Source organism: Chamaea fasciata, unplaced genomic scaffold (assembly GCF_029207755.1).
Source record: "Chamaea fasciata isolate MVZ Bird 193981 ecotype frontalis unplaced genomic scaffold, bChaFas1.0.hap1 SCAF_5, whole genome shotgun sequence".
NCBI classification, from domain to species: domain Eukaryota; kingdom Metazoa; phylum Chordata; class Aves; order Passeriformes; family Sylviidae; genus Chamaea; species Chamaea fasciata.
Genome location: NW_027094090.1, coordinates 12,859,377 through 12,882,452, shown reverse-complemented (window position 1 = coordinate 12,882,452; position 23,076 = coordinate 12,859,377). Strand labels below are relative to the sequence as shown.

The 23,076-nt window shown below is 42.3% G+C and overlaps 1 protein-coding gene across 3 annotated transcripts in view; it reads right to left on the bottom strand.

Moving 5' to 3' along the window:
* LHFPL3 (LHFPL tetraspan subfamily member 3) overlaps nt 1-22,474 on the bottom strand; it is a 234,523-nt gene extending 212,049 nt beyond the window's left edge. For all 3 annotated transcript variants that reach the window (XM_066182851.1, XM_066182849.1, XM_066182852.1), the window contains exon 1: nt 22,001-22,474. In XM_066182851.1, the coding sequence (XP_066038948.1) occupies nt 22,001-22,469 (469 nt within the window). In that variant the 5' untranslated portion in view covers nt 22,470-22,474. The remainder of the gene's footprint in view (nt 1-22,000) is intronic.
* Nucleotides 22,475-23,076: the final 602 nt, after the last annotated feature.

Sequence of the window (23,076 nt, the reverse complement as noted above, 5' to 3'; positions counted from 1 at the left end):
CTCAGTATTATTGCTGGAAATGGGGAGCCCCAGTCAACCCTAAGAGTACTCTTCCTAGGAACTGAAGAGGCAGCACTGTCTTCACCTCTCACATTAACCTGAAGCTCAGATATGCACATTTCAAAGAACTGCTCAGCATTTTCAGTATTCTTACACCTTTCAAAAAGGAGAAAATAGAACACAGCTTTCTAGACTGGAAAAAGATTTCTAGTTTCGAAGCCATACAGCCATTTCATCACTTTGTCCAGTGAATCTCCTTCAACATATACCAGTGTGAAGAGTAATCCCCAGCAAATGCTGGCTGTAGCGAGGGATTTTCTGCTCCACTACTTCTAAACATTGCCAAGCAAACACTGGACAAATTGCACAAGGGAAGGGGTCAGTGCCATCGTGAATATTTCATCTAGACAGTACAACAAAATCCAGTGCAGAGAACAGAAAGGTAGAAAAATCTGTGAAAAATCACTTTTCAATTATTCTTTTACTCAGCACTACTTGTTCCTTGGTAAAACACTGCAGAGTGATTCTCTTGCAATCAGGAGAAAAAACCCTCAGCTCTTGGCAGTCTATTTTTGGAAACTGAAAATCTCATTTTGCTTTTTTCTTAATTCCTGCTTAGAGGAATTTCGTGATAAGGATGTAAGCCTTGTAGCTTATTAGAATTTATACAATTAACATTTAAAAAACCTGCAAGTATTGATTTTTTGTATTAAATTTTGCTTTTATAGACAATCACTGCATAGACAAATTTATCTCTCTTAGGTATTTTTCCAATTTCTATCGCTTCTCTGCATGCTAGCACTTACTGTCATACATTTTCTTGTAGACTTATTTACCATTTCTGCTGTTGTTCTGTCCTCTACATAAACCTTTTTTGTAAAAGAGAATCATCATTCAGCCCTGTCATTCTACCTAGACTTCTAATTTTTTTGTCTCGCTAGTGGTTTTCCTACTAGGTTAAAGACTACTCCTCTATCCTAAAAAACATACATTCAGAATTTTTTACCACTGAATCTCAGGCTGCAGTTTCTGGGGTAAATGTTATTTTGTGCCCATTTTTTCTTACCCTCAGAATTTCACCAATAATCTCAGAAATTTTGTGATTTATCAGAGATGGTTCTTGGAGATCTGTGCAAACACAAAAAATGTCACTAACCTTCAGACTTCTAGACTAAATTCTGGAGATGGGAATCTGACTCTGATATGACTCTAAATGGCAATTAGTCCTTCCAAAATGTATTTGGGTTTTGTGATGCTGTATTTTCAAGAGACTTTCGATTCTAGAGAGTCTTGGCTCATGACTCCTTATGGTTAGTTGACTCATGGTTAGTTTGCAATCAAATTTGAGAACTCAAGTGTCATCAACAGTTGCATCTGAATCCACATTGCTGCCAATCCTGATCCCCACTATGTAATGTATCTTCAGACCTCATGACTCTCTCTTCTGACCTCTCATCCTTACCACGTCATTCCCACCTCCTAGGACTGTGAGAACAACAGCTGCATGTCAAAAGTGCCATATGCCGTAGCACTATGGTCCTCTATTCCTTTCCAGCTCAGCCACTTGCCCATCCACGAGCCCTATAACAGGCTGTGCGTGAACTGTACCAGTTTGATTAGACCCAGACAACAACAGAGCAGAGGAAGAGGCTGGATTCTATTCTGGGCTCTGCTACTGATGTAACACAAAACTGGCAGACAGCAAAGCACTTTGCCCTTGGTTGTTGAAAACTGGGAGAGTGATCGTTCTGCCTATCCTTATGTAAAAAAATATTTTGAAACAGTTAGCTGAAAGCCACTATGTAAAAGCTAACTATGTATTATTAGGCACTGCTCCTACTTTAGGGCACTTTTTCATTCACAGATGTTATGGACAAACCATCTACTTAGTCAGCCACAACCGTATTTTTTAAATCATAGGATTATGTGGAGAAAATAAACTCAGTAGCCATCTCCTGGGAAGGGAAAAGAATGATCCTGACTCTGGCAGCAAACACTCACTGCACCTTGTTACAGTTTCTAGCAGAGTAAAGGAAGCAGTATTAGCATACTGCTCTGCACAGCTATAGCTTGGTAAAGCTCCATGGTGTGTGTTACCCAGTAAAGCTGACTAATGGACCTGTCTGGCAGTGAAGTCTATAGATCCATGAATTCATCATATGAAGAGAAAAAGTCTCCTGAAACATTTTCAAAATTCAAAACAGGATGCTGATGATCAGGCAATCCTCTGACTGGCACTTAGTGTTGGAATATGTCATTGCCCACAGAAAGAACAAATAATCTCTCTTAAACCTACCAGCAGAAGAGCAACTAATACACAACAGGGGATATACTTGGTGGGAATAAGGGTTCATCTAGTCTGGAAAGACATTTTCAACAGCAGACAATATCAGACCCTTTGAAGCAAGATGAATTTGAAGTTGTTTTCTCCCATTGCAACATCCTTACTCTCACCAGACTGCTCCCCATAGGGTGAAGCTGTGAGAAACATGGAGACCAGTAAATATAACAGCCATCACTGCATCTCTTCTCTCTCAATTGTCTAATCCTTTTCTGAAGCAACCTGTGCTTCTGCTTTCTGCATCCTTTGGCAACAAACAGGAGCGACAAAATGTGGTGCATCACAGCACCATGCTCTGCACCCTGCAGTGATGGGGAGGAGGACCAGCCTGGTTCCTGATGATGGTATTCCCAAGCCTGTGTCCATTCAGAAAAGCAGGAGGATGCTAGATTTGCTATGCAGCTTGTCCAAAGCATAATTTAGGACAATTTTCTGCTCTTCTCCTCTTTGACCTAAACCACAAATATCCAAAAGAAATAGAATATTACACTGAAGACCTCAGCAGTTTTCAAAAAGGCAGCATTAGAACATGCCCTGTTTCCATTTCTAGTTAGCTGTCCTCCTTGTGGGACATCCATTTTCCCTTCACAGGAAAACTCATGGAAGACATGAGTTTTGAAGGCACGGAAAACTCAAGGATCAAATTAGCTGCAGGTGAAATGAAGGCTGCAACAGCTGCAACAGGCCTCAGGGGATAGGTACAAGCTGGGCTAATGTGCTGCCTTCCATCAGGAAGAGCACTTCCTCATGTGCCTCTTTGGGGACACCCCTGCCATTTGTGAACAACCACATTTGCATAACCTGGGTCAGAAGCCACAGTCACTCTTCTTAGTCCTTGCTCAAGAGTGCTCAGCCTGTGCAGCCCCCACAGCTAAAAGATTTGGGGACCACCTGAACCAACCCCCCATGAGCCCCTCTGGGCACAAAGACTTTATTCTCTTGCACTTTAGGCCATAAATTGGAGATGAGAGCAAAGTAATCAGGAGAGGATCATGCTGTGCCTCCTAACTCTCCTGAGCCTCCACTGATTATATAGGAGAAATCCAAGCAGACATGGAATTAAATCACTTCCCTTACGTTGGACTAGTTGAAACTGCTCTGTAAATGACAGATTGCTAACAGCTCCCTTAATGACATCACCCAATATGTCATAAAATCTGCTGCCAACACTATGGATTTTTTTCCCCAGACAGAAGTGTTCTCTGGCTGTAGAGCAGAAGTTTCATTGGCAAAATGCGGCTCAAGAAATAACCTATAAAAGGTTCTCAGTGCATAAGGTAAGTACTACCCGAAAACTCACTGAAGAATAAAATTATCCTTGGCACTGCTTTCCTGGAACAGTGCCCCATGTCAGATTTTTCAAAGTGTTTGTGATTGAAATTATCCATCCACCATCTCTGCAGGTAGCACTAAAACTCACAGCTCAGGAACAGTATCCAGATCTTTGCCAGGTTACTAGCCTTGGGTGAAAACTGTTATCTTCTTATTGCTTTCATGCTTTTTGGAAGGTAACTCTTCCCAGATGGGTATTTGCATTAGAGAAGAAATAGATATACTTGTAGTACAATAGCAAGGATTATTTACCTGGAGTTTCACTATTATCCCTTTACTTCCAGGCTCACATCAGTTCTTTTGCCAGAACTGCAAGTGACAACCAGAGCATACATAGCATGAGCAGCTTTTGAGAATTTCTCAGAGACAATTCGCAGGTTCTCTACTTTTCAGACACCAGGAATCTAGCTCACAGCAATGCACCACAAATGACTATCCATTTTTTAAAATTTTACAGTAGAACTCACTTAGGCAGCCATCAAGCATGACCACACAGAGTGCTTACTTATCCATTCCTCTAATTCTGTGCTACCTGTATTTTCTCACCAGCATGCCTTGCATGAGAATTAGCACAGCTTCAAAGACTGTTTTCAAAAAGGGCAAATATATTCATGAGGAAAAGACCTCACTAAGTGAAGCCAACATTGAAGAAGGAGAAAGTACTCCTCCTTATTGAGACAAACTAAATTCTGCTTAATAGTGCAGTGCACTGCAAGTCTCCAAGATTTGGTCCTTCTGAGCAAGGTGAGGTTGCCTCTTTCCACTCAGTTGCAGAAAATCAGTGTTGGCTGGTGTTCCTCTGTCACTCCATAAAGAGATCCTCTCCTCTATGCACGCCATCTTTTCTGCATCCCATCACCTTTCCACTCCAGTCACAGATGAACATCCAGAACAAGATGGACACCCAGAATGTGTATAGGAAGAAGGGCAAAGTGGAATGCTAAATCTTGTGTGAACTTAAAGCACTCATTGGCAAGGTCCCAGGATGTGGCTTGACTGTCTTTGGTAACTCCTGGTGTATCAAGGGTACATCTGTTCCCTGCAGCAATTCTTGCCAACAGAACACCCTACAGCACACCAGCATGCTGAGGATGCTGAGAACCAGTGGTCTGAACAATCTGTCACTCATGTATGTTCAAAAGAGAATCACTGTAGAGACACTTGCTGGCACTGTGAGTAAATGAGCCATGAGCTAAATATCTAGCTTTGCTGCAGTTCTTTTCTGAAAGAAAAAGCAAGTCAACAAGGAAGTGTAACACTCGGCTGAATGCTGGAGTGACCAAATAAATAGGATTAGCTAAACCTTGCTTATCTGTCAGTCATTCCTCTCTGAATGGAAGCAGTCCCCTCAAGGCTGCCCATGATGATGACAGCCTTGGTACCTGTTTGGGATCCTGAACTGATGCTTTTCAAGCCATATCATCAGGTTTTGTTATGCACTCATTTTGGTCTTGTCATCCAAGGGAAAAACATGGTTTAGCCAAATGTGTTGCACCACAAGTACTTCCAGTGCATGGAATAAAAGGCTAAAATAATCCCCCGTGAATTTTGTTCTCAAATTCAGAGCTGCACTGCCATGACTGCAAAGTGACAGATGTCAAATCCAAGCCAAGTATCTCATTAATGCAGAGATAAACACACAGAATATGCTGTTTGGAATGACAACACAGTGTGTTTATGTATGTATGCCACTATTTATCATTCTACAGATGGTTGCTCACAGTGATGTACATCCACAAATATGTTTAATTTTGCCTTTTCCTTTTTTAGGTAATTACAATTTTTCCTTGTTTACACTGACTACTTTTAGGATGGCCTAGAGATCTCTGAGTTACTCTGAGGGCAAAGGGTCACATTGCACAAAGCAGACCAGAATCAGCATGCAATCAATTCTTTCCAATAATAACAGTCCATGCCTGTAGAGCATTTTTAAAGAAATTATCTTGCTCTCATTTTATAGCCAGGAAAGCCCAGAAAGGTGAAATGACTTCCCCAAGGTCGCACAGCAGGCTCTGCTCAGTACATAGTTACTACTGTTGCAAATTGGGTAGCTCATCAAGCTTATGCTACTCACACCACTCAGATACAATTCAAACAATAATTATTATTTCTACTGCAATTTGCACGGCAGTCAAAGCTGGAGGCCACAATCAGGATTCAGCTTACGCTGGGCTCTGTTCAAACACCAAATCAAATCCAGTCCCTGCTCCAGGGGGGCTTGCCATCTCAGTAGGAACATAATTCTGTGGGAACACAAATCACACTGGTGAGGTAGGGAAGGAGAGAGGGAGAGACAAAAGGCAGTAACTTCAGTGGAAGGTTTCACTTTGCTTTGGATAAGTGTGAAGTTTGGAAACTTATTATTACTTAAGTTATTTAGGTTAGCAAGGAATATAAATGCATTATTGACAGTTGCCGGGCTAGTTACTTAGTTAGCAGCTTATCTTTATAATCTTAATTGCACAAATACTTTACTTTCACTCCTGTGGTCTTTGATTACATTGAGAGACAGCAATTGGATCCTGCTCTTCAGGAGACTGACTCACACTGCACCCACCCAATACTTAGAGCACACTCTATTTCTTAAGGAGTGATACTATACTTAATTTTTCTACTTTCTAATCAGCTGTTAGGGCAATTCTTGCTGTAGACCTTTTTATACACTATGTGCTTATACATTTTACAGCACATGACAATTTGGTACACTAGCCATGAGCTAATGAATTCTTTTCTCTCATGCTAACTTAAGACTGCTACTAATCTCTGCAGTAGTAAAACACATTTATTCCCACCTTACTGTCTCTCACTGCAACCTGAGGTGGCTCCATGCTAGCAGAATGTTATGTACCAAATTACCATATAGCCATTCCTCTTTAGAAGCCTTAACTAAGTCTAATATAAGAATTAATAGCTCCTCTAAGACGGAATGCCATAGACACAATGGAATTGTTTTCAAGAGTAAGATTTCTTAGTACCAAGTCAGGACTACTGAATGGTCCTTAGAAGTCAACTCCTAAATTTTCTGGTATGTATCTGCTACCCTATTAATTATAGTGCATGTATTCGTATGACTAATGTAAAAGAGCATGCAGAAAATATTTAATAAATATTATGATATATTATTATAATATTAATTTTATTTATAAAATAATTTAATCTATAACCTCAGATGGGTGGGCTTTTTTTTTTTTCTGATTTCAATTAAGCCAAACATTCAAAACATGCTTCCAGTCCATCAAGGCATGTGCTTATAAATCCTCTGCTCAGCTGATGTATTCTGTTGAAACAGCCAGCTTTTCACTGGCAGTAACAGATTCTAGAAGAGCACAACAATACCATAATGTACTCTAGAAGAGCTTGAGAATTCACAATTTAAATACATTATTTTATAGAGCAAAAGAATGAGCATTCATTTCCAATGACTTTCTTTGCCCCTACTTTCAGCTGGCTAAAACCACATACAAATTAATGACCTATCACAATGTCTGTTGAAGATACAGCGTCAAAAACTATGGCGTTGAAGAGTTACATAAAAAATACTAATGCAAGTTCATTTTAGACAATTCAGATTTTTCAGAAATTGATGTTAGGTGCATCCTGCATTTGTTACCTGCATTTGTTCCTCTCTGTCAGGCATCACTGAAGCTCAGCAGAACTGAGGTATTTACTTAAATGATTAGAACTTGACTTTTGGTACAATGATAAATGGAAGCAATAAATAACAACAGTTTTCTTTAGCAATTGTCAATACGTATTTTGCAGCTCTTCCTACACCATCCACTAATCTCCTTTAGCATCAGGTAATTCAAATTCCTTTATCATTTTCTGATACCTGTATGCATGACACTCTGGCTTTATTTTAATCCCAGGCAAAAGCACATTAAGAAGGAACTATGATTGACAGAATATTGCTAATCAAAAACAATCCTCACTAAACTCAACTTCATGAATTCAAGACACAAGCAAGCATAACCACAGAGGACAAGATTCAGGTCTACACTGCGAAACATAAGTGGAAGTTTTACAGGCAAGTTGAGAGTAGAACCAGGGTTTGCTTTGCCAGCATGCTGGTGCCTAATAATCACTTGAGCTGTTCTACTGCTTGTGAGATATCTGAGTGTAGATGACAGAGAAACCATAAAATACCTGTGTCTTGCTGAAAAAGCAGTCAGAGGTCAGACAGAATCCCCCAGGCATCTTAAGCCCAGAAAATTGGATGTAGGCAACTGCTTGATGGCTTGGCTACCACAGACTGACATCATATCCTAAGGGCCTGACCACTCCTGGATGTACTGCAGAAACACTTGACTGGCCCTGCCATAGCCAGGTTACGTCTGCCAAGGCCAATGATCCTTTCACCCTACTGCAGCCTGACAGGCTAAGCCAGATGTGTGTAGTTGAGTATTTCATTGCACATTCTCTGGCACATCCCTGCCCTTGAATCTAAGCTTACCCATCACCTAGTGAAGTGCAAAGTAAAATGGAGCTGTCTGTAGAAGTGTGATTTGCATTTGGTCCAGACTTGATTTGGGGAAAAGCAGCCCCAGGGAATAAAAGAAACTAAATCTCTTGTGAAGAAACAAAAATGCAGCAACAATTTCACAGACCACCTCACTTTTGCCTCGGCACAATTCCTCCAGTGTACCATACAGCTAAAATGAAATTAAATGCTGTCTTATATATATAACACTCAGTTGTTAAATATACCATCTTAGGTTCAAACATAAACTTGCTGAATTCAGTAAGACTAAATTTAAACCCCGACCCCTGTACCTGCAGATCTGCCCCTCCAAGGGTACGAAATCCTGAACAGCATTTGTAAGTATCCATCCTGCATGCAAGACCTTTCACAGACATGTACACCATCAACCAGTTACCAAGTGACAACTTCTCCAGGAAAAATCCTTAGCAAAATCACATCTCAGGTCAGTCACAGAACTGATGATTTGTAAAATTATTTTCCTGAAACCTTGATATTTTAGAATATTTTAAAGATTTCTTTTTTTGATTGCTTTCACTTTTAAACACCAGCATTTAGCTAATATAAATTATGTTTTCTTAAGGAAATTCAATATCCAAGTTGCATGAAAATGCTGAATGCAAAGAGAAAATATGAAGCACACCACTGCAACTGCTGTTGTTACTGAAGTTTTACAGTTTGGCTGGAAATTTAAGGAAAGCCCTTGCCTGTTTTATCAGAATGCCAGGCAGGAATGAGCCTTACTTGACAGATCTACAGATCTTGGTCACTGCCTATTTTTAATCCTAGAAGTCATTGAGATGGAAGTGATACTGTTTTAAAAAACAGAACAAATAGTAGAGTAGAATAAAAAAGAATAGAGTAGGGTAAAAGTGAGCATTCACACAGATGAGTTTGTTTTCAGAAATGAGAAAGAGAGGAAGAAGGCAAACTGTTACAAACAGTACATTCTGTAATGCCTTTCAGATGTTCTTCTGTTTCTGGTACGCAACTAAATACTCTACCAAATCTCTTTCCTTCAGAAAGTTGCTGTAGAACCTTCCTGCTCCAATAGTTAGAAACCACCTTGTAATTTTCAGCCTGAAGTGATTTATATCCAGAAAATATCCATTTCTTCTTGTACAACTGTTAGCCATGAGTTTGGAATCATTAGTTTTCACCCTATTGTCCATGCATTCCATTCCAGAGGGTACATAAACTACTTCTGAGATTTTTAAAGTGCCCTGAAGCAAAGTAGGCTAGCAGGTTGTGATTTGTTCTAACAATGTTACATGACGTGTAGCATCACCTTTGGAAAAAGTTTAGGAAACCAAATCAAATCAAAGAAAGAATCAGTGGCTCAAAGAATTCTTTTATTTTCCTCTTATTCTTAGCCCTTTCAGGTGTTTTCAGTCAGCACAGACGTCTTATCAATCTTCCTCTGTCCACATTAAACTAACAAAGCTTTCCTAGGTTTCTTTTTCCAAGACATATCACCGCTCTCTGGTTTTCCTTCTTTGAAGCTACTCATTCAGAACTGCACATCAGTGTCCAGAATCCCACATGAAATATCACAATGCATCCTTAATTAGGTCAGCATTGCCCTGAGTCAGCCGGAAATACTTCACAAAGTATGTGCCAGGACCATCTATACCTGTCCAGAGCAGCATCACATTGCCACCCCACTGCCACCATTTGGGGAACAGCTCCTCTCTTCCCTCACAGAATCACGGAGCAGGTGGTGCTTGAAGGCACCACTGAAGGTCCATCTAGTCCAACATCCTTACTCCAGCAGGCTCCCCTAGAGCAGGTTACTCAGGATTGTGACCTGATGGCTTTTGAGTATCTCCACTGCTACCCACCCTGAGCTGCACAGCCTTTCCCTGTGCCAGCACTGTCCCCTCGCCTCTCAAGGCTGACAAATGGCCATGTGTCACCTTGGCAGTGACTGCTGGGGAGCCACACTGATGGAGGAATCTCACCAAATACAAAGGCCTGACAGGGACTAAACACAAGTGACTGTGGCTGGTCAGACATCTGCACGTTTGAAATTTTTTGGGCTCTATTTTTCTAGTGTAATGACAACGCATTGCAATTTCAATCTTTTTATTTTAATGATGGTCTAATGTAACTTCACCAGTAACAGGAAGGCAAAATACTAATATACAGCAACCAAGTAATAATTAACTTTCTTTAGAGGAACATAAAGTTACAAGGATGAATAATTTTATTCTCATGGAAAGTCTAATATTTCTCTCATTAAATTAATCCTAAAACTTTGAATTAACTCTTTGTGAAATGACACTGAATGTCTCTTAAGTAGACGCACTCAATGCATGACAGTTTTATAGTGTTCAAAGATGTATTAGCCAAGGTGAAGATACCTGTGGGAAATCTGATTTTGAAACAGTGTACATCAGAGAGAAGACTCATTTATGACTTTTAGGCTCATGGGTAACATTTTTCCACTGTCTCTAAGTGAAAACTTTTCTTTATGGTTTGTTCTGCATTTTTGATCACTTCTGCCTCTTGCCAAAGTTTACAAACATCTGCCTTTTTCAAGATGATTACTAAGTCTAGTTTCAAAGATAACTACATTTCATGGAAATTTTTAATACAGAGATTATTTGTTGTCAATTTAAACAAAGCAAATCAGAAAATTATACTGTGGCACTAAGTTGCAGTTATAAATTGGTTCAAATTAAAGAACTAAATTCCATGTTACCTTAACTTTCCTGCACAGTTAATTCTTGAGCTCCTTATTTTGAGACTTGGCTACAATGGCTGTATTGGTTATGTCTGCACAGATAAATGAAGCAGTACTGGGGAGCATTCCCAGGCATTGAAACTCAACTGTCTACGCTATTAAATTGTTAGAATTGTCCCTCAGCATGCGCCACAGGAGAGTTTTTAGTCTATTCCATCTAACAATCTTCCAAAATATTGCCAGGGCATAGTCTGCAAGTTAGGACATGCCAGGAATGGTTCCCAACAGGCAGAATGAGTCTAGTGACCCAGTTCTAGAAGGTAAAAAGTACAATAGTATGGACACTGGCCAGTGTGACAGCTGACTCTACAGCAGAGGGGGACTCTGTATCTCCCTAGTTTGTGGGTACAGGCACAGCAACCACATCTCTCTTTTGAGCCCTGGCAAGATGAGATGGCTCAGTACAGAAATGTCTCTCCAAGAGACACAGGATCATTTATGTCAGTGTTCCGCACTTACAGGCTGTTACATCTGGGCAGAACAACGCTCTCCAAGGCTCTTGCCCCCATCAGGAAACTCCGTGGAGTTTCTGAGGAGGATTCACCTTCCGCAGCCACTGCAGAAGCCTGTTATTCCACAGGAACAGGCAAAAGGTCAAACTGGAAGGAGAGACATTGCTAAAATCTTCCCTGATCTTAAGGGACCTTGTCTTATTTTATTCACACTTCTGCTGCACTAAAGATTCACCATGACCAGCAAACTACTGTAGGTTGCAGAGGTACAGTCTGGCATGGCAGGATAAGACAGAGCCTGGCCATGGTAATTGCATGAAATCATTCCCTTTATTCAGCCATCTTCTGGAAAGTAAGGCACATGACTTATGAGTTCTAGAAGAAAATAAAAGAACTTCCCAAGGTTTCACAAATAGCATTTTCTGAACCTCTGAACTCAAGAGTATCTGTCTTTGACCTTGCAGGTACTACGTGTCTGGTCTTCTTCTCTATAAACTTTTCCTTTTGAAAGATAACCAGAAAAATAAAGAAAGCGGAATGTGTGACAACTCATCAACTGTTTGTAATAATTTATTTCAAACCATGTATTCCGTAGCTTTCTCCTTCTGATGCACTCTCAATTACTTGATTGAATAATATTCTCTGAAATAGCACATGATGTGCTTGTGTCAAAGAGGCTCTCCACAGACGCCATCAGCTACCTTTTAAAATCAATTAAATTCATAAATTTGCATCTGGCTTCTCAAGGAGAAAATAAAAGAACCTTTTCCCCCAGTAAGTATGACTTTCTTGTTCTAAGGCCAGATTGTTTCAAGTCTTCTGCATCTCTGAATGCCAATGTAAAGATGGATAACATCTTTCTTAGAATAGACAGATCTTGAAGTCTATTATATTGCCTTTTTTTAAGGATTCTAGCCATAATTCTCTCCTAGTAATTGGGAGCTACACACTGTTCCACACAGCAATGCATATTCTAGTTAGTCACTGTCATGCTGCTGCCACTACATTTTTAACAATGCTGATAGCAACTGATGTTTATCAAATTCTACAGATTTTCCAGGTTATAGCCTTGTTAACGTCTTTTTTTTTTCTTGCACAATTTTTGAGCAAAAATGTTTTTATCTTTTCCTTTGTAATGCCTCAATATTTTGACCTTGCCATTACTCACAGCTAGATTTTGTTAGTTTTCAAATATTGAGTCCACATCATTTGATCATACCACAGATTTTCTGTTCTGATATGTTTGCTGTCTTAATGTAGGCAAGATCAAAGCTAATGCTGTTTATACTACAGTGCCAAAAGTTTCACTTCACAAAAGGTAAAATAACCTTCCTGTCTGAAATCTAGCCTTCTTTTCTTCCATGCCTTTTTACTGCTGATTATATCCCTTTGTTTACCTCTTTCTGGCTTCATTTTGGCATACAGCAATTGTCTTAATTAAACTTTTAGAAGGAATCCCTGAAAGAACTCAGCAGCAGCTGTATCCTATGCCAGTGATATTACTTCAGCAGCAAGAAAATAGAGCTGTTTTGATACCAGCCACTTTCCAAAACCCCACCCCCATTTCTCTTTCCTAACCATATCCAAGTTCTCAGCTCCCCACATTGCAATAGGTAATATTCCCCTCTTTTAAACTCTCTCCCAGATTCTTTCTCCCCTTCTTCCTTCCCTCACACATATACTTTTTCCCGGTGAGATGTTATTCATCCTTAAATAGGCTGGATAACTTTATGCATTTCCTTTTATATCTTACTATTCTGTTATCTTACTGTTTTTCAAACAGTGGACCACAGCCCCCAGGATGTTCATAAAAGGCAATTGGGAGAGTTATAAGATGCTGAAATTTTTATTACACTCTAAACCAAAAGAAAATATCTCTTCTCCATTCCCAAAACACCTTTATCCTTCAAAAAACAAGTTTTGCTACCAAAATCTCAAATCACTCATACAAATAAAAGATATTTACTTCTTACATGATACATTTTAGACAGGTTCCCTCTGGGATCAAGACAGATGTGACTGTGATTTTGAGCCTGATGACCAATTTCAACCAAATTTCACTGACACTACAAACCTTCAAGACACTAAAATCCTGCAAGTTTTGTGAAAAAGCTGGAAGCAGAAAGAATCCAAATTTCCCACCAGCGGAAAGACAGGGATAGTTTATCCTTTAACAAATCTAGATGGCAACTTGAGGACATCAAACCAAAAGACAAATAGCTTTCTGCCAGGTATAGCCCATGCTGTACCTTTGCCAGCTACAGAGGCAGGGAGCCTGTGAGGAGCTGGAGAATTTAGCTACCAAAGGCATGACATCTTGGGATGCAGGAGAGTACTTTTGGTACTGTGGGCACAGGGTATTTGGGGAAAGAAATTACTTAGAGATAGGACACTGGGCACAGCATTTCTCCCTCATTTCCATTATTCACATGATACACCTTTTACTTTCATTTTTATAGCCAAACATGAAGTCTATGAAAATGTTCACTTTAGTGTAATGAAATTGAAAAAGCTGTGCAGCCCCATTGCTCACTTCACCCACAACTTCCCACTAAAACCTCCAGTTAATTTTTCCAACCTCCCTAGCTAACCTTCTGACTCACACTAGGACACTAGCACTTCCAATGGCAATACTCATCACAGCCAGTGTGACAGCAGCAGAGCACAGGCTACCATGGGGCTTTCCCAGGCAAGGACGTAGGAGGCTCTAGGGATCTTGCTTAAACCCAATGGGATTCTTTCCTCTAGAGCTGAACACACAGAAAATCCTACTGGCAGCATGATTTCTCCTCTGGGAAAAAGAAGCACATGCACCAGGCCGGTTTGAATTAGATGTCGTCAAAGGGTTGATGAGACACTCCATTTGGTGACAAAAAGAGCACTTGGCTCTTTTCCTGCTCTCTGTCTTCCTGCACAGCTCCAGCACCCCATTTCCCCAAAACGCAGAGGCAATACTCATCATACAATGGTCAGAGTGTTTAAGGACTCTGATTTTTTTCTCTCTGATGGTCCAACATCCACTACTGTTCAGAGACCACTAAATAACTTCAGTCACCTCACCCTGAAGGTGCCATGGGTGTGTTAACACTTTTATTAAAATCAGCATTAATGATGAAACTCAAGCTCAAAAACCTGCTCAATATCCTGGACTTGTCTTCCTGTCCCTTTTGTCTCCCATGTGACTCCTCACATTACATGTGAAGTACGTAGTGGCAACAAAAGCTGACAGCTCTGTTGGTTAGGGTCCTTTGTTTCTGGTGAGATAGTAAAGACAATTAACAAATGAAAAATCCATCTTAAAAGGTTACAAATATACGTACCTCATGGCTAATGCAAATTTGTGTAACTTCAGCTTCCAAACGCAGCATTTGTCAAGATAAGGAAAACTGCATGACTTGAAATCTTCCCCTGTAGGTCCTCATATGCCATCATCTGTCAATTTTTAATCTTCTTTTGAACAGCAAGAAAATTCATCCTTTTAGCTCTTCCTCTTTCATTTATTTAAATCAGTTCAAAGATCCTTTCTACTTGATACTTGAAAGGGCTTCTTGAAAGATATTTGCCCTAGACAGAATAGGCATGGGAACCACTGCAGGCAGAGGAGTCCCCTTTTTTGCATACACATTTAGGGACAACACTGGACTTTTTCACTGCAGTGAGAGCTCACATGCAGATGTCCATCTACCACAGTCTGTAATTTCTCTTCTAAATAACCATTTTCCATGACACATAATTTCATAATTCTTCCATCAGCAGGATGCCTCCTACATTTTTTGAAGCGGGAACTGAACCTGAAAAATGGATGCAAAGAGTAACAAGAAGTGCTTCTACAGGTGTATTAACCAGAAAAGAAAGGTCAAAGAAGAGGTATCCCCTGATAAGTAATGCTGGAAAATTGGTAACAATTGACAAGAAGAAGGCCGAGGTCCTCAACAACTTTTTTTGCCTCAGGCTTCAATGTTAATCATTCTTCCCACACCTCTTGAGAGTGTGGGACTGCGCAATGGGGACTGGGTCGCAAAATGCTTCCATCTGCAAGTATAGACCAGGTTCATGACCACCAGCCTGAACATAAGTAAGTCCATGGGAACTAATGAGATGCATCCCAGAGTCCTGAGGAAATTGGCTGCTGTAGTTGCCAAGCCACTCTCCCTGAAATCTGAAAAGCCATAGGGGTCTAGTGAAGCCCCAGGTGACTGGAAAATGGGAAACATTGTACCCATCTTAAAAAGGGTAGAAAGGAGGACCCTGTGAACTACCAACCTGTCAGCCTCTGTGCCTGGGAAGATCATAGAACAGATCCTCTTAGAAACTGTGCCAAGACTCATGAAGGACAGGGAGGTGATTTGGGACAGCCAGCGCTTGACCAAGTGCCAGTCCTGCCTGGCCAGCCCAGTGGATTTCTATGACGGGTTGACTACACCAGTGGACAAGAGAGGGGCTATGGATGTCACTTATCCAGATTTCTGTTAAACCTTTGACCTGGTCCTCCCCAACATCCTCCTCTCTCAATTGGATTCTGCCCCTCCGCTCTGCTCTGGTGAGACCCTACCTGCAGTGCTGCATCCAGCCCTGGAGTCCCAGCACAGGAAGGACATGGACCTTTTGGAGCAAGTCCAGAGAAGAGCCATAAAGGTGATTAGGTGGATGGAGCACCTCTCCTATAAGGAAAGGTGAAGGAAATGTTCAGAGAACTGGAATTGTTCAGCCTGGAAGGCTTGGGGTGACCTAATTGTGGACTTCCAGTACCTGAAGGGAGCCTACATGAAAGATGGCAAGGAACTATTTACAAGGGAACATAGTGACAGAACAAGGGGAAATGGATTCAAACTGAAACTAAGTAGTAGGTTTAGATTAGATATTGGGAAGAAATATTTACTATGAAGGTGGTGGAACACTGAAACAGGCTGCCAAGAGAAGCTCTGGATGCCCCATCCCTGGGAGTGTACAAGGCCAGACTGAATGAGGCTCTGAGCAAGCCTATCTAGTGGAAGGTGTCCCTCCTCATGGCAGGGGGGTTGGAACTAGATGATCCTTAAGGTCCCTTCCAACCCAAGCCATTCTATAATTCTGTGATTCCATGATTCTGATTCTTGGAAGTTTTACACTGCATTTAGTGTATTAAAATACAGGTTGTAGAAATAAGCCCGTGTTATTATGACATCCAAATCAGTCTATGCAATTAGCTATCCTTACTGTAATTTATTAGACAACTATCATTTATTAAACAAATAAATTTTTATGCCACCTGAAAACTTCAGGAGCCATAAATGTAAACTAATCTCTCAACAAATTGTTAAGGATATTGAGGCTACGAACAAGACCCTTGTCTGACTTCATGAGATGAGATACCTTGTTCAAATACTAGTGCAAGGCTGAGTTTTTTCCTAGCCTTCTGGAATTTACCCCTATACCAAGATCTGTCAAACAGCAGTAAGAAAGACTCCAAGAGCATCAAGGTCAAGCCTTTTAAGACTCTTACATAAAAGTCACCTGGTCCTGCAGACTGATTTCAACCATAAAGACAAACAACACCGTTGCAATGAAGAATTCCTCCTTTTCATTCTGAAACCATTACCTCTTTTAAACAAGCTTTTAACTGTGGCATGTAATAACCTCTTCATTACAGCTGCTTTGGCCTCAAAGATCTGGCAGTTGAGGGATAGGAAAACAGTTTTAAAAACTAGTTTAAAACAAGTCCAGGGAAAACCTCGGGAATCACAGAAAGACCAACACCTGCACCACATAAATTAGTAGAACTATGAAAGAAACAGTGTATGTCAACATGTGTACAAACATGAGATGTTTGTGTGATGAAAGGAAGTAAGGAAGGACCAATACACCTATTTCAAGCAGTTTTTCACAAAACTACTAAAGTTCTCCTAAGAATTAAAAAAAAAAAATGTGTACCATGGTTTTCATTAACAATGTTTACTTGGATTTCCAAAAGACATTTGATGAATTTATCATTCATAAGTCTTAAAAAACCTAGACTCCCAGAGGATAAAAATAAATGCCCTTGCAAGGATAAATAATTGGAAACAGATGGTAGGACACTACTGTCAATTTTTCAGTTGGAGTGAGGTCAGTGGTGGAATCCTGCAGGGATCTGTGCTGGAACTTGGGAGCTACTCACTTATTTATAAATGAGCTGGAAAACAGGATAAATGGTGAGGTGACAAAGTTAGCTGCTGATACTCATTCAGGGTAGCTACGATAAGGATTGACTGTGAAGAAAGACTTTATAATACTGAGTGACTAGGCAATAAAAAGTCACATTAAAGTCAGTGTAGATAAATAAGAAGCCATTTCTCTAAGTGGGGGGAAAACTAACTACACAAGATTATGTGCCCCAAGGTGATTATTAAGACTTCAGGACTAAGATCTTGGGGTTAAAATAGGCAGTTGTGTGAAAACATCAGCCCGCTTTTCACTAACAGGGAAAAATTGAGTTTTACTAATTACTAGGAAAGCAACAAAGAACGAAAGAGAGAATATTATTAAGTCACTGTAGGAATGGCTGGTTTGTCTGTCTTGAATACTGAGTGTAGGTCTGGTCCCACAGACTCTGAAAGATACAGTAGACTGGAAATGGCTATAGGTAAGGCAGAAGGGATGATCTCAAGTTCAGTACAACCTAACTAAGGACTTACAAAGAAGCCAAAGGTCTCAAAACCAGGTAACTGGGCAGATTCAGCAAAGGTGTAATCAGAGCCAGGACAGGGATTGGGTTCTCCAAGTTCCCTTTTAACAGCCTCTTCCAAAGCATGTGAGCCTAGAGGATCAAATGAAATGAGCAGACACAAGATTTAAAACACAAAAACCATTGAATCGTCACACAGGACATATCAAGCCATGGAACTCCTTGCTCAGAGGCACTGTAAACGCTAAAAGTTTACACAGGTTCAAAATGTGACCAAAGTCTCAAAAAAGAAAATCCAGCAAGAGCTTTTAAATGCCAAGATCCATGTGAGGAAGTCGCTGAGTAAGAGTGCTGGGGAACCGAAAATATGGAGGGCAAAAGGAGCTTGAGCTGCTCTGATGCTTTTGTGGGCCCATGTTACAAACCACTGTCAAAGATCACTGGACTGTGGCTTGCCAAAGCACAGAGCTTTTAGTTTTGTTCAATGGTCTTCTTACTGTGGGCATGGGCTTAGGCATCTCTTGAAAAACCTGTATATTGGTTTCATCCTACTTGTCCATGGGACACTTCTATGCCTTTCTCTTGCTTTCTTTACTTTTTTCTTTCTTATAACTTGAAACATCCTAGTAAAGGAAAAAAAAGTAATGACAAATACCTAATAATGAAAAAAAAAATCACAACAGAACAGAAGTGTTTAATTTACTTAACCTATAAAGGAATAAATCTCAAGAATTATCTTTATTTGTGAGGTCTCCTGCAAACTTTAGGTGTAGAATAATAAAGAACAATAATATCTAATTCCTAATGATTTCAAGAGTTTGTGATCATGCATCTGCTCAAATTAGGTGAGTGCATATGCAACTGCTTGTACCTATGATTTTTCAGTTGCAGAAGAGGAGGTTAGGGGATGGAGAATGAGGCTGCCAACACTGGCTCTCAAAGTATCAAGTGTACCCTGACAGCATTATGCACATGCTACAAAAAAGGCTGTCTAAGCCGTGGCTAAATCATAGGACCATCTAGTCTATGCTGCACTCATATACACTCAAGAAATACATTTTTCCTTAGGATTGTTCCTCTTTATCATATCATAGACATGTCTAGTCATAGACATGATTAGACAGCAACAAGGACTGAAAGTGTATGTGCCCAAGAAACTGTTTGTTGTTTTCTTATTTAAAAGCCACCTTTTCAAAACAAGAGCTAAATCATGCAGACAATTTATAATGACTCATGCTGGACAGACTGTGATCCAAATCTTTCTTCTAAAGAAATCAGTTCCTAAGCTTTTATTTGCAATCCTAAACCAAGCATGATCCCACATCAGAAACCTGATTCTAACAAGATTTAAATTACATCAGTTTTAAGTATTATTTGACCTAACTGAATGCTGACAATATGAAGGTACATAATAGCAAGCAAAATCAAAACTATATCCACGTTTCCTTATTTCACTTCTTCAGATTCAGTTTTGTTCCTGTACTACACAGATCTATATGAACATGTAGATGACATTATTGTAGTGTTTATTGTGAGATAAGCATTTTAGGATTACTATTACCTATTACTTATACTCTCCAAATAGTAAGCTAATAACAGAAGTAGGTCATATAGCTCAGAGAAACTTATCATTATAACAGTCCTGTCATGCACATTTTACTCTATGTTCTCCTTCTGTCCCACCACCTTTATTTTCTTCAAAGGATGCAATCCAAAGCAATATGTACTTTCTGGGAATTTTTTCTCCCTTGAGGAAACTTTAAGTAATACGGAAATGAACAGTGAGGTAAATACTAAATTAAGGTGAAACATTCAGCAAACAATAAAGTCAGTCAGGTTCCTTCAACAACCAACATTGTTCTTCCAGGGCATTTGTGTACAAATTGGGAAAGACAGCAAACAACCACTTGGCTATACATGTATTCCCTTATTAATTTTGGAGGGAAGCAGTCTGAGAAGCGATTCTTCTGCTGACATGAAGGTCCTTTTTTTGACTTTTAATGCCAACAGTGTATCTGCCAGCTTTGGAGATGACAAAAATTCTGTGTTGCTTTGCCTGAAAACATCTCTCCAGTCTCACACGCAGTGTGGTATAGACTGGGCTCCAGCAGATCTGTCACATTTGGTGGTTTCTTAACATTATTATTCACCTGTACAGAAATGCTGTAAAGAAATCAGATTCATTTTATCTACCTTGCACTAGCACCTCTGGGCATGAAAAAGTGCAACCATATAGATAGATGTTGATGTTGGAAAGTGCAAGAGATTTGGAAATTGTACTGTCCTACTGCATACTGGACATGAAAAAAACATGCTGAAATGCATCAAAACAGTGAATATTCATGGCAGCTTTTAGCAGCAGAGCCATAAGAAGAAGAGACAGTTGAAAGCAGAAGTCCTTAATGGAGCAGAGGAGACATCAGTCGTGCAAAGACGGAACAGTTTGCTCTGCCCAGAGCCAAGTGACATGACTGTGTACAATTAACCAGACCATATCAGAATGCACATTACTGAATGGACAGAGGAGTCAGCAGCATCAAAGGGGATAATGTACAGAGATAATGAACCCAAAACTAAATTCACTGGAACTGGGAAAAACCTACCAACCTCAAGTACCTGCAGATCACTCCCCAAGTGATACAGAAAGAAATTACAAGGAAACTTCATTGACGGAAACAGCATAAAAATGTATAAGAGCACACAGAAAAACATCAGAGAGAGAAATGGTTAAAGCTTTTTCATACAAATCAGAGAATTCCACCAAGTCTCATGGACTAGATGGCAAATTGAATAATGCTGAAGCTGTTCAGTAGAAAACTCAAAAGAATTTTTGCTTAGAAACTGGAACAAATGTAGGTCAATTAAGGGGACTGAAAAAGTGATTGCGAGCCCATTTTGGTGACATTTTGCTCTGTTTCCCTAACAGATTACTACTGCTTATTCCAAAACTTCTCAGTTTCAGGGTTTTACCAGGAGGACATGTAACAGGTATGCTTTGATTTTAGGCCCTTTTTCCCCCAAATGATTGAAGAATTAATATTTTCTGTCTCGCTGAAACTGCTTATATTACTGTCTTAATTGTACAGACCATTCTTTTCTTGTTACCCTCCCAGCTGCACACAAATAACCAGTTGTCCATTAACTCAGAGGGAAAACTGTGCTGTAAATACAAAAAGGGATGTCCTGGTGTTTTCCCATCTTTCTTACCATACGCTTTCCCCAGGGAGACACTGGATGTGATGGGGAAAGTCAAATGAAGTCAGGAGATCTTCTGAGACAAAATCAGCAACTGAAATAAATTCTTTTTCTTTACACTCTTAACACAGAGTGGAAAATAAACCTTGTGGACGAGTGAAACAGACCCCAACCAAAACTCATGCATGCCACATCCAACGGCCTCAGCTGCCCTTCCAGTTCACCAGCAAAAGACCTCGACTGCCCCTCCCACGGAGCCGAAGTGGACTCTGCCTTGGCCAGGTGGAACTGCGGGACCGGGACTAAGCTTCAACAGGCGGGCAGCTGCCTTCGCCCACCGTCGCCTGCTCGAATTGTCCCCACTGCCATTTTCTCCTGACCTTTACAACAGACCACGCGCTGGAGGACACCTGCCCGCTGCCACCCGCAGTCCCTGGAGCTGCCCACGGGTCGGTTCACAGACCGAAACCGGGCAGTTCCCCGGGGCAGCCCTCGGAGAGGTACGAGGAGCTACGGGCTGAGCCTGACTTGGCCCACGCCCAGTCGGGCGGCCCGGGGCAGGCACAGGCACCGCTCTGCGACGCTGCCGATGTGTCGCGGCACCCCCGAGCATCCTCTCCCGGCCTGCCCCGGCGGGGAACCCCCGACCCTCGCCACCCGCCCCTCGCCGCTCCCCGACCCTCTTCCGACCCGGGCGGGCGCCGGCACCGCAAGTTTGTCCAGAGCCGCCCCTGCCCCCCGGGCCGGGCCGAGCTGTGCCGGACAGGGCGGCGCGGAGCCCCCCAGCACCGGGGCCGCTGCCTCCACTCACCCGAGGTCAGCTGCATCCAGGCACAGATCTTGTAGACGGTGGCTGTGTTGCAGAAGAAGAAGAGGATGAAGCAGACGATGCAGGCGATGATGAGCATCATCGAAAGCCCGATGAAGAAGGACGCAGCTTTGAAGGCTCCCGAGGGCAGGCTGGAGAAGTCCGTGAAGCTGCCCCGGCAGGTGAGTTCCCGGCTGAAGCCGTTGCCGATGCAGTAGTGGAAGAGCCCGAAGTAGCCCGCCTGCGGGGTGTCCACGCCGTCCCCGATCCAGTACGGCTGGATGAAGCACACCACGTTGACGATGGCAAAGCAGATGGTGAAGATGGCCCAGAGCACGCCGATGGCCCGCGAGTTCCTCACGTAGTTGGTGTGGTAGATCTTGGCCGCCTCCTGAGCTGGGAGCATCCCCGCTGTTACCGCTCCTGACGAGCCTGCTCCTGTAGCCGCCGTCCCTGCAGCCGCTCCGGGCATCCTCGCCGAGAAGGTGCCCCCCTCCCCTTCCTCCTCCTCCTCCTCCGCCTCCTTCTCCTCCTCCTCCCCGCTCGCTCCTCTCGACGCGACGCGCTCCGCCGCCGCCGCTGCGTGCGAGAGCCGGCGAGCCCCTCTGCCGGGCTTCAGCGGCTCGGCGCCAGCACCAGCAGCCGCGGCAGCGGCGGCAGCACCGACACCGCCCGCCGCCGCCTATCGGGGCGCAGCGCAGCGCCGCCGGCCCCGCGCACCGCCCGCCCCGCAGCCCGCCCTCCGCCGCCGGGCGCCTCCCGCACACCGCCCGCCGCGGGCGTCCCGCCGCCCTGCGCGGCCACGGCGGGGCCACGGCTCGGGCCGGCCCCGAGGGGAGGCGGCGGCGGCAGCGGGGGCGAGGGGGCCGCCCGCGCCCTTTCCCCGGGCGAGCCCTGTGTGCGGCTCTCCTCAGCCCGCGGGCACCTCTCCCGGCCGGGGCAGCGGCTGCCGAGAGGACCCGCTCCCGACGCCGCTCGTGCAGCGGGTTCTGGGAGACATGTTCAGGCAGCGGGTTTTAAAGTTTAGAACGTGTGTGAGGTGTTCCCCTCGCCGCACAAAACATCATCGCCTCTCCAGC